Source organism: Toxotes jaculatrix, chromosome 11, assembly GCF_017976425.1.
Source record: "Toxotes jaculatrix isolate fToxJac2 chromosome 11, fToxJac2.pri, whole genome shotgun sequence".
NCBI lineage: Eukaryota > Metazoa > Chordata > Actinopteri > Toxotidae > Toxotes > Toxotes jaculatrix.
In genome coordinates, this window is record NC_054404.1 from 5,371,581 (window position 1) to 5,383,815 (window position 12,235).

Here is a 12,235-nt window from a genome sequence, read left to right on the forward strand (position 1 = left end):
AGAGAAGACACATTGTGAAGGAGAGAAGACACATTGTGATAGTGTATTTGATCTATTGAATTTAAATTTTGTTCACCTGTCTCCTTTGTTGCACTTCTTCCTCTGTCAGACCAGGAACAGCCAAACCTGGTCTAGAGCGGTCCATTTGGTTAAATAGGGGGGTTCACAGTGGAAGAAACCAAGTGTGGTAGAGTGGGAGGGGTGTTTTGTCTTTTGTGGTGAAATGACCTGTATAAGTATCTTGTTTAAAAAGAAATGTGTGTTTTTAAAGTAAGTTTAACTGAACTTCTATTTGATAATATGTTATTTAATATTGGGATTATTGTAAGTGTGTTGGAAGAGATAATTGATATTGATTTCTTGAGAAGGTGCAGTCCACCAGTATTAAAGTGAGGGGGCTGTGGTGGCCGGAGGCTGGAGGAGAGAAGCACAGCTCCAGATTGTAGCTCCTGCCATGGGCCCAAACTTTAAGGGTATAGCCAGAAAGGCAGTTTAGAGCGAATTCTTTTGTATTATTTTGATTCTTCTTGAGAAGTGTTCTTGAGAAAATTTTCCCCCCTTTTTTGCTTACTTTTGTCTTTCTGGTTGGCCCAATGTGCATTTTTTACTGTTAAGTTTTTGAACAAGACTCTAATTTTGTCAAATAAAATGGAATTGGGAATTGCTCCAGAATGCCACAACTCATTGTTGTATACCAGGTTTCTGCAGTCAATTAAAAAAAATATGTCTAGATTTAGATGAGTGTATTGTGTGCAACCACTTTCAGCATTAAAATTGAGTAAATTCAATGAAACATTTTTTTCAGTGTACACAGAGTGCCTTATCTGCTTCATTGTTGTTTCCACTGCATGTTTGGATGAGGACAGCTTAATTAATTTTTACTGGTCGGCTGTTCTTTAACTATGACACAGGAAAACTGCACATGCACAAGTATGGCAAGGTACAGAGGGTCAAAGTTGGATCTTGGAGATTTTCTGTAAATTGTGATGGAAGTTCAAAACAGACCAATAAGACTGAGACAGTAATAAACCAAAATTGGGCTTTAAAGATAACAACTGTCTCATAAGCTGATCAGTGGTGTAGAAAGCTTTTATTTTTCTATCTCTTTGGTTGTTAGGCATAGTACTGAGGAAAGCCTTGATATGGCTTGTATCTATACTTATGTTTCTTAAAGTAGTAGCAGTAGCAGTATTTGTGTAGTAGCAGTAATGTTAAGTATACCTTGGAAGGAAGTGGACGATCGCCCTCGGTCTCAATGATCATGCCACGTTGCTTGCCAGTACGGTAGCGCTTGTAAACATACTTGTAGAACAGCAGGCGGCGGTCGGCCACCCAGGCGAACACCACACAGATGGGGAAGAAGAAGAAGGTGAGCAGCCCCTCCCACACCTGCACAACACCAGGCGAGATCACAGACAGGATCAGGTAGAGCCAAATGTAGGCGAAGATACTCCAGGTGGCCGTGACGAAAAAGACGCGGAGGTGCTTGACCTTCCTCGTCTCGCCATCAGGCACAACATACACACAAATCCCAATGATGACAAACATGTTGAATGCTGCAGAGCCCACAATGGTGGAAGGGCCCAGTGTGCCAGCAGTGAACCCATGACCCATGACTTCTATGACGGACAGCAGGATCTCAGGAGCCGAAGAGCCCAGAGCCATGAGGGTGAGATTGGAGACAGTCTCGTTCCAGATCCGAACAGTAGTGGTGGTGGTTTCCCCGTTGGGTTTCTTGATGGTGATCTCCTTTTCCTGTGATGTGATTACCTCTATTGACGCCATGAAACGGTCAGCAATGATTGACACACCCAAGAACATGTAAACCAGAGCCACGAAGTAAACTGTTGCCCGAGCAACCTTGTCACCAAATGACGGGTTTTGGGGCTCCCAAATAGGTAGGATCACCCCCTTTGAGCATGGCTCAGCCTTGCTGCATTCACTTTTATTGGTGGACGTTGCCGAAACGGAGCCGCTCAAGCTCGGCTCAGGGGGGGCGCCAGCCAATGAGGGATGGAGCTTGAGGAGGAGAATCACTGTGATGACTGCTAGCCTCAGAGCAGGGGACACAAGGGAGGAGTGATCCCAGCGACCCATTGTGTCCAGACCAGTACTATGAGGTGACGATTAATGAGGATCTTGAACCTTTAGGGAGACAAGAAGAAAAGGGGAAAGAATTCATGTTAGACCGTCATATACCTGATGAGTGTTGTTCAAAATTAGTGATATGTTTGGATGACAGGGGATGTTTAGGTTTGATTCTCTCTTTTAATTTACAATAATTTATATCATTTCAAGATTTAGGATGACATACTTATTTTATGATTTTAATACCTCATCATGAATAGTAAGGAACTAGCACTTCTACAGCACGTAGTACAGAGTAAGAAATTCTTGTTTCCCCTCACTCTCTCTCATCTCAAACAGATATGCAGATATAACACTCACTAAACAACACTATGTTTAACAAAAACAGCCCAGTTCACTTGGAGGCATAAACTTCAAAAACACTACATCACAAAAACAAAAACATATGTTTAAGGTAAGATATTGCTTAACTTTTTAGCTGCAGCAACTTCAAATAAACAGACCAAAGATCAACCTCAGCTTTTGAAATCTCCTTGCCACATTACAGTAGCACTAATATCCTGCTGTACCTCATGTATCCCAGCCAGGAGTGGCTCTCTCTGATAACAGTCTGGTTGACTTCAGTCAACAACACCGGCTTGTAAATTAGGTTACTTTAATCAGACAGCTTTGCAACCGGTTGGCCATCGTTTCAAGGTAATTGTGTACTCTAAATGGTATTTCTAAAACTGAGTGGTGAGATAAGGAAAGCTGCTGGAAAAATTAGGAATGCGGTGGTGCATACCCATACAACAGCTCCTGAGAGTACTTCAAACCTTTATCAATCTTTTGAATCTTGAGATAAATGTAACATATGAGCCTCACAAGAATCCAGATCTGTTTCACAAGTATCCATTTCAGATCTGTTCAATCACATTATACTTTAATTGTATCCAGACTCTAACAGGATTATCTAAAAAGGGGCAAACAAAGACAGTCTATTTTTTGGTATTCAGCTATTTGTCAATCAACTAATTGATTAAAACAACTAATCATTAGGTTTGGATGAAGTGTTTTGATGCAAGGAGGAGGATTTGTGTAGACCTCTATCAGAGAGACAACAAAACCCCATTTCTGGGATTTCAAATCAGTCAATTTAATTTCCATGTAATTGCCTCTACACAAACATAAACAGAGGCACAAAAACATAGTTTGTTATGAATGAATTTCAATCAAGTAAAAGTGTCCCTGTAGCCCAACACGCATTCAGCCCAGTTACCAAACAGAGCAAGATATTTGGGGTCATTTTCCATGGGTGCAGTGGAAATGTTTTCTACACCGAATACCAAGTACTTTGCAAAAAAAGAAAAAGAGAGGAGATACATGTTTCCTCAATACGTTAGAAAACGTAATCTGAACAGAATTATGTTTCTTACACAGCAAGACTGTTGCAGATTAGCAGCATATAAACCAAAACCAAATAGCCTGAGGCTATGTTGTGGTTCATACAGGCTTAGAAGTTATCAGTAAGAATTTCAAATCAATTCAAAAATGCACAAGGAGTCAAATGTTCATACTGTAGGTGGTCTTGAATGGGAGACAGGGAAGCATAGATAGGGAAAAGGATGTTATGATTATATATTTTAGTACAACTTACGAAGACACATCCTCTCCTGAGGTTTTAGGGGATAAAAAGAAAATGCAAATACCCCGTTGAGTGCTGCCAGAGGATAACGGAGCATCCAGACAGATTTTAAATGTGTATAGCCATGTATTCCCTATGGAGCTGATACACCTGAAAGCAATGAATTGAGTGTGTGGTATTCTTTACTCAATGTGATTCAGCATACATGGCTCTGCATATGAAATGTTGGAGCCACGTTTTTTGGACCACAGTAGATGTAATTATATTAATGTTGTCCATTAGCAGGGAATATAAATGGACAGATATTCCTGGACCAATAAAATCTGTATCTGTGTACATGTTGGCAGGTTGAAAGGATTTAACCTGAACCATGAATTTCTGTTACAAAGTTCAAGGTAATCAAACTGTTTTTTAGATATTTCAGTCTTGACCAGAATGGTGCATCGACTGACCAACAGATTAACATATTATCAGTGCAGTGTTGTAGTTTACTACGTTCTTGTCAATATCCATGTTTCTGTCTTTACAATTATCTCCCTACCTTTTCCTCAGAGGAACCCACAGCATGCTTCACATTGCTGTGACTTGCTGACTGGCCAACACATGATGTCAGTCCTTCTTTTGATCAGTCTCACATCTGGATAGAGAGTTACCCAGGAACAAACTTTTACCACTTCGCATAATTTTTTGAAAAAAGCACTGCTGAACACACATAAGTAGTAATCCTTTTAATCAGGGATCAATAACAGGAGCCAAGACCTGCAACAAAGATCATCTAGGAACTCTCCTCAAACAAGCTTCTTCCACGTTCCTGCATGCCAACATCTATTTCCCAATAATTAACTGTTCACGCTCTTACATGCAGACACAGCACAATTTACCAGACATCGATAGTTACATCAGTACTTTCTCGCTTTGCTTCCTCCACAATGCGCAATCGAGTTGAAGCTGTAAATCACCTAATGGTATGAATGAAAATTTCACTCACATTGAATGCAGCGAAGCTCGGAAGCCATAGGACCTTGACACTATTTAAAGCTAAATAAACAGCACAGAATACATTTCCGCTAGGGATGTAATCAATATTTGAATGTTCAATCAAGACATACAGTACTGTATAAAGTATGTGCGTGTGTGCCTGGTCTACTGTTGTTGACAGGTACTTGCTGCAGAAATCAGATATTATATAATGCATAATGAGTCCACCCAACGGTGAATTTAAATATTTTGGTTAAATAAACCAAGTGTGACAAGTGTTCAGTTTGCTCTGTTAATGTGTACTGAGTGGGCTCAGCTGTGGTGTGAGAGCTTTTTGCTCAGATGTTAAGAAAATCAATTCTAAACATAATCACATGTCTACTTAATTAAACTACAATTCAGTGAGCTCATAACCAAACATTTTCCTCCCGGCTAATGCAAGCCAGCAAATCCTTGCCTTCAATGGCCTGCTTGTGTGGTCACACAAGGCTTTGTGTGGCATTTCCAAGTGATCAATAATTTAGTGTGCTTTGGGATTTGGTTGTTTTCACTTAAGGATGTCATTTTTTTCCCTAATAGGCTGATGGCTAAAGAGCATTCTCTCTATGCCAGCTGTTCTTTATAAAATAAGAGTGTTTTAGGTAGCTTCTATAAACCAGTGGATTCTCGAGGTGAGGTCCATTAAATTATGGACAATAGAAACTGTTGGAGTAGTAAATATAATTTGACACTTTTAAGTACAATGACAAGTATACAGAAATGTATGAATGGAAAAAAAAAAAAATATATATATATATATATATATAAATTGCTTTGTATAATCACAATAGTTGTCAGATGCCTTGAAATGAATAACAGAATACAAAAATCAAAGCGGCCATACGTACAAAAAGATACATACAGGCAAAGAACATCCTAGACGTCCTAGAAAGCGAAGGTACATGACACGAAGAAAAGCTGGCCAAGTGGAAACGAACCAGTATATATATTAGGGAGCTAATGAGGGAATGGGGAACAGGTGAGCAGGAGAGAGCTGTCGGGGAGGGGCATGTCAGAGTATTCTGCTGGTGGGAAAGGCAGGCGGGTGAGAGTGGCAGGATCAGAAATAACAGCAGAGTTAAAACATATTTGCACAAAATAACGACAGTGGTTCAATTTATTTCACTCTGTAAATATGTTGTATTACTGTTGTAGGCTATACTGTGCAGGTTTTAACATAAAGCCCTATCTGATATATAGATACTACTATCAGCATTTAGTGCCACAGTCGCTAATATGAAGCACAGCTCATTTATTAACCCAGAGCCAGTGCTTTCTTTTCTTTGCTCTGCCTCTCCTCGCCAGCTTGCTTAAAATTCATCCTCACGAACATAAATCCTTGATAAACTTTGCTTACACAGTCCTGATTGCTTTATACTCTATCAGGAGATTGCACGTAAGATGACTTTAGATAATTACCTGTTCTCTTTAACGTTCTGTTTTGCTGTACAACTGCAAAATATATCCTGCGGGAATGTCTGACTCATGTTTTCTATCTGCATTAAAATCATTACTGGCTATTTGATGAAGGAAAAAATGACCAGTATCCACGCCAAACTCAAGGGTGTGCGTTTATGTGTGTGCTGTTAACACTAGAGCAGCTTAGTCGCTGAACAGTGGCTGATAATTTGGATTTTTTTTTTTTTATTGAAATATCAGGTTTCAGAATATCCTGCCGTGGCTTTCCCTAGTGTTATGACCTCAAAATTTGACTCCATTTCAAGAGGAATACAACATGACAAGACAAGCCAGTCCACCTTCTGAAAAAAAAAGCCAAAACACAGACACACACACACAAACTGGACCACTGGATCCCACTCTCCAGAGGCAAAAACAAAAGCACAATACATAAAGTTAAGAAAACCAAAACCATGTGCTGCACTGAGGCGTGATTCTCCCCCTCTGCCCTAATACTGTCATTCCTCAGGAGCTTCTGAAGGCAGCACCCAAAGGTGCCAAGGAGGCAGCCGATTAGGCCAACAGGCAACAGAGAAAAGAGAGGAGGAGGAAGCCAGGGGAGCCTGCAAGACATGAACCCACTTTCTGCATCAACCGCTAATGTTCATCAGAGACTGAATCATGCACGCAAACTGCCATCATTAGAAGTGATGTAGTGGTAAAATAATTTAAAGAGTAGATGCTGAATGTGTGCATGCCAATGAAAATAAACTTGTGTGCTGCAGGAAAGCACAGAGAAATGCCTCAGCCTGCTGGTCTGAGGAGCAGCCTGTCTGAGATGCATTTTCCTTGCTACGGGGCAAGAGGCGATGATAAAAAATTTAAAACACTGAGCGAAAGAGAGACAAAGAAATATGGAAAAGCAAATACGAAGGCAAGGAGGGGAGGAGTGAAAAGAGAAAAAGACTGAAGGAGAGAGATGTAATGAAGAAGACTGTAAAATGAGAGTATAAAAGAGTATAAGACTGGAGAGCCGGAGCTAACAAAAGGTGCTATCACCTTCTCTGATGAAATAAAACCAAAAGAATATTACTCTGTGTAAGTGTGGGAGAGCAGAACAAAATGTGCACACACACACACAGACACACAATCTAGCCTCTGCAAACAATTGAAGATTAATGGTCTGCGTTTACCATCATTAGAGTGATGTTGAGCTCTTTTAGCCTGAATCTGCCCCGCAGCCGATCCTTGAGCCAAGATGTCTTGTCATATTATTACACTTGGAGTGGAGGGAATGATCAGACTGGCACTGTAATACACAGGACTATTTCCTACTGCCTGTCACTTTGTCCGTGTATCCATCAACATTATCTGTCTAACCAGGATGTGATGAGGGACATGAAAATGTGGGAAAGCAATGGTGAGCTATGGGAAATGAACAAGCAATGCAAAAATGAACGCAAAAAAAATCATTAAAAGCTGAAGAGTCATATAATTACTTCCCTCACCTCCAGTGCTCCCTTCATGCCACATTCATGCAGGAGAAGAAGCAACCACATGAAACTAGTTATTTATATTTGAACCCTCCTTCTCAGTTTGGTGCTATGATCTGTATAAACAGCACAGGCTGTAAGTAGAAATATAGCCATGATATGCTATGGGACAAAGGCTGCTCCCTTCCCTAGCTATCCTCTGTGCCATTAGCACTCAGGTAGATTTTCTCATAGACATGTTTCTTACATCAGTCCTTCTGAAAATCTTTTCATTTTTCCATGTTCTGAGATAAGTTTAAACACCCAGTCATCTTTTCTTTTCTTTTTCTTTCTTTTTTTTTTCATTCTGCGACATGTTAGATGTTCCACGAATCATGGTAGCTCCAGGTTTATTTTCTGGCCAACTTGCTTTCAATCTCAAAAGACTTAACAAATCTAACATACATAAAAAAAAAAAAAATAAATAAACTAACTGTAATAACAAATCATTACTCTGCAGGTTCCCTCAGCTCCACAGAGCATGTGCTAGCATCTTTCAGCTCATTGTTTCCATTTTACAGTTTCAGCAGGATGTGGCAGCTGTTATCAGCGGGAAAAAAAGGTCTGATAAACCCACTATATACACCGAACTGCTGACAGACAAAGTTAGCGACTAGCTGGTGAACACAGTGGAACATTTAGCAGCTAAAAACCCAAATATTTCCATCCGGATTTGGTGGAGATCACACCAAAGCTACAGGAAGAGTGAATATTGGACTTTCATCAGCTGGATCTCCAGAAATACCACTCCAGACACTAATGTTCCTCTGTCTCCCGCTGAATGCTAGTCCTCTGTTTGCTAACACATTTGCCATATCTTTATACACTGATAATATATCTTGTCTTAACAGTATGTATCAGTGCTTTTTATTATCAGTAGGGTTTTACTTATCCACAGTTCTGCAGTGGGAGGGAGCTGAATAGGTTGTACAGATAATAAAGCACTCACAAACACAAACACAAACATTTTTATATGCTTTATAAACTAAACTGATTTGACTTTAATACTCTGTATACAAGCTTTTACCGTACTATGTTTAACTATGCTACACTACTATGCTTCGCATTTAACCTTGTTTGAATAGAAAGTTGTGGGGGGTTGAGCCAACTCACAGATAAGGACACTTGAGGAATACTTTGTATTCACATGCTTGTTAAGAAGTACATGTATTATTTTTTTCCATTTTTTAAATATCTTTTCAGCTTAATTCTAATGCCTTCATATAATAACTGTAAAATACTGAGGCCATGTTGGAGGCAACTGGTGGCTTTTGTCTTATCCTAAAGGTAAATACTCTGTTCTGTCTTCCAGAATTAGTTTTTTTTTCCTGTAAACACTGTTCGTTTCTTTCATGGAGTTAAAGTTACCACTGGCTCTGTTTATCAGGGATAAACACATGACACTTAGAGACTGAAGTTTTGCTTTGTTTACCCTGCTGGAACAGCACCCTCCCGTTTTTGTGCTGCGAAGGAGTCTAGCATTTCTTAACCTGTTGGGCTCCAAATCCAATTTAGTGTATTGGTCAATAAACGGCTGACAGTGACTGGATTATTTGTTTACAACATTTTTACAAGTTATAAGATTAACACAACAGTAATTTATTGTATTTGCGTTACTTTGATATAGGTAGCAGCAGAGATAACATTACGTGTGAGAAGAGTTAGCGGTTTGTTTCCCATTGTACACATCCATGCTAAAAATGTGCGTTATCCTGTGAGAGAGCCAGTTCAGTGCCTGACAGCAGCTGTTCTCCACATGTTCCTTAAGAAACAACATGTGGAGTCCATGCAGGTCTTACAGGAATCTTGTTTGTGTTATTTTATTATCATACATCCGTACTGAAGCTGACAAAAGATAACATGCATTGTAACGTAGCAGTGCACCCACTTTAGGACTTGACAGTGGGGTCACACATATCAGCCTGTCCGCGTGACTACAATTGACCTGTGATAGATGGTGAGTTTGCAGGGAACCCACCAATCTGCATACTGATTTCTAATAGATGGGCCCTTCCTAAGGGTGACATGGGTACCTACCTATAAGCTTATTAGCTATTGAATTATATGATGGAGTATCACCTATCAGCCTTTACTAGATATATTACAGTATTCACTGTGCTATGCTATACTTAGGGCTCATTACAGCAGTTTTAGTTTACATATTTAGAAATTGTAGGATTTGTGTTTATTTTCAAAATTAAAAAACTGATTTGAAACAAATCAACCTTAAAAAAAATCATGGTTAAAACTATATATTTTTTTAAAGAAATGGCTTTAAGGGACTCGCTTATCAGCAACAAAATCAGAAGCTTTTTGCATTTTCTCCTGATTTTTCATTTCATTTTTCGTAAGCAGAAGCATTCCCTGACCTGTACTTGCAGTGAGATTACCCTGTTTACTGTAAACTACAGTGAACAGGGTCCCATTTGCAGAAGTAGGTAGAACAACTGTTTGGTGCGTGGGAACATAAGATCTGGATGAAAAAAAAAACTGATCTTGGCCTTTTCTGGGGGGGCTTTAGCTTAGTATTGTGGATTTATAAGACCCATTTTCTATTACTGAGTGAAACCTCCACAACAACCTAGGCAGACAAAAGAAGCCAAAATGAAATTATATAATTATATACCACTCACATGACATATCACATATAGCCTGAACCCCTTTTGCTGTGAAGCCTCACCACTGGACTGGCATGGTCTTCTATTTCATCAATAACCAACTGCATCACTGCTGGAAGGTAAATAAAGCAGTTAAGACATCTGACTGCTTTCATTGTCATAAATAAATCTTTCATTCCGTCCACAGTGGATGAGCTACAGTTCCTGTGTCATGCCCATAAAGTCCCGACTGAAGTCAGCTGGAAAAGAATTGCCTGGAAAGCCTTGATGGTACCTGCCTGATGTGCTTAGCACTCGTCACAAGACGAAGCGCTTGTAGTGTCACATCAGGAGAATGAAACGCCGCTGCCTGAAGCCTCCTCTAATATTTTATGTTTATGTGCCAGGTTTACAGGAACAGGTCAGGAACAGTGATGTGTGAAGCTCTGTCACATTTTCATTTCCCTTTTCTAACATTCTCCAAACACGGAAGGCAGTAGGTAAAATACGCTTCTTATCCACTGATTTCACGGTTAGAGCTAAAAATCTTACTGATTCAGTTCTGTCTAAATCGGAAACAACGCTAAATTAAACCCATTCAAACTCAACCTCGGGGTCTGGACTCTGATTTCTCCCCAACCTGCACTGCACTGATGTGCAAATGCACTCCATCACCCCCCAAGAGCACTGCACTGTTTGGCGCAAAGGATGGAGACCTGCAGAATTGCGCAAATGTGGCTGTCAATGCGCTTGCGACCGGATCATTTACCCTCTGCAAGGATTACCATCTCTAAGGGGAAATTTAGCCTGGACTGCACATGTTTGTCACTCAACTTCCACATTGAAAGCCTATAAAAGGTGCCAGTGTGTTTATCTGAACGTGCTCTGCATCCCTAATTATTATTCCTCTCGAAATAAGCGAGGCAGGCGGTCAGACTTAAACATGCGAGGAAGGGAGAAGAGAGCAGTTTAGGAGGGTGGGAGTGAAGGAAAAAAAAACATCTCCTGGAGCGAAAGGAAGCAGCCTCGGGAGTCTATAAGCCGGTTGCTCATTCTTATGGAAAGCAGATGACAAACACACCTTCCACCGCACCCAGTGGCTTTTTAAACCAATTGTCCTCTCTCTGTTAACCTCCAAATCACAGAGGAGGAAAAGCGCAGTGTGGAACGCGTGGTGGGGAAGGATGATGTGAGGAAACATCGTCTCCACATCCCATCCAAACCCTTCCGACGCATGGTGCTTGCGAGTCTCCAATCGGGGCTCCATGAGGCGACTCCGTCCCCCATCCCATCCCATTCGCTTCTCTTCCCTCCCTCCAAAAAAAAAAAAAAAAACTTGCTTTCAACAGACAATGTCGCGAAACACAGGCGAGGACCCCCAGCATTCATCGTCATTAACATCATTATCCCCGCTGAAAACGCTCTCAGAGAACTGCAGAATGTCCTACCTTTTTATCCAGAGAGTGTTCACAATCCGGAGACGACCGGTTAGTAGTAAAAGCGGCACTATAGCTCTACGAGTAATAGTAGCAGTACAAGGAGTAAGAGGAGGAGGAGGAGTAGAGGTAAGCCAGTAGTGGGGAATGGTAATGGAGACGCAGGGAGCTCTTATACGCCAGTCAAGACGGCGTATCCACCGACCAGGACGCACAAAAGGAGGGGAGAGGAGTCCGGATTCCCATGCACTGACAGTTTTTTTTTTATTTGTTGCTGTTTGTCTGCTGTTGCCTACTCCTCGTTTCCATGCGGCGCGACCTGAGTGACCTGTATGATCGGATGACCGGAGCGGCGCTTCATCAGCAAACCCGCATTTGTTGGGACGAGGCGCGCAGCACGGCGGACTTCTTCCTCATTCTTCCCTTCCCGTTCACCCTCTCGCTTCGTGCAAGCGCAAGAGCCGGAGAGAGAGAGAGAGAAAGAGAGAGAGAGTGGAGGAGAGCGAGAGTATATGAGACTGAGGGAGAGAGTGTTTGTGAGTG

The 12,235-nt window shown here is 41.0% G+C and overlaps 1 protein-coding gene across 2 annotated transcripts in view; it reads right to left on the minus strand.

Moving 5' to 3' along the window:
• slc8a1b (solute carrier family 8 member 1b) overlaps window positions 1-11,886 on the minus strand; it is a 127,155-nt gene extending 115,269 nt beyond the window's left edge. For both annotated transcript variants that reach the window (XM_041049480.1, XM_041049479.1), the window contains exons 1-2: window positions 11,705-11,886; window positions 1,222-2,145 (exon numbers count right to left, since the gene is read on the minus strand). In XM_041049480.1, coding sequence (XP_040905414.1) covers window positions 1,222-2,097 — 876 coding nt within the window. In that variant the 5' untranslated portion in view covers window positions 2,098-2,145; window positions 11,705-11,886. The remainder of the gene's footprint in view (window positions 1-1,221; window positions 2,146-11,704) is intronic.
• Between the last annotated feature and the right edge of the window lie 349 nt (window positions 11,887-12,235).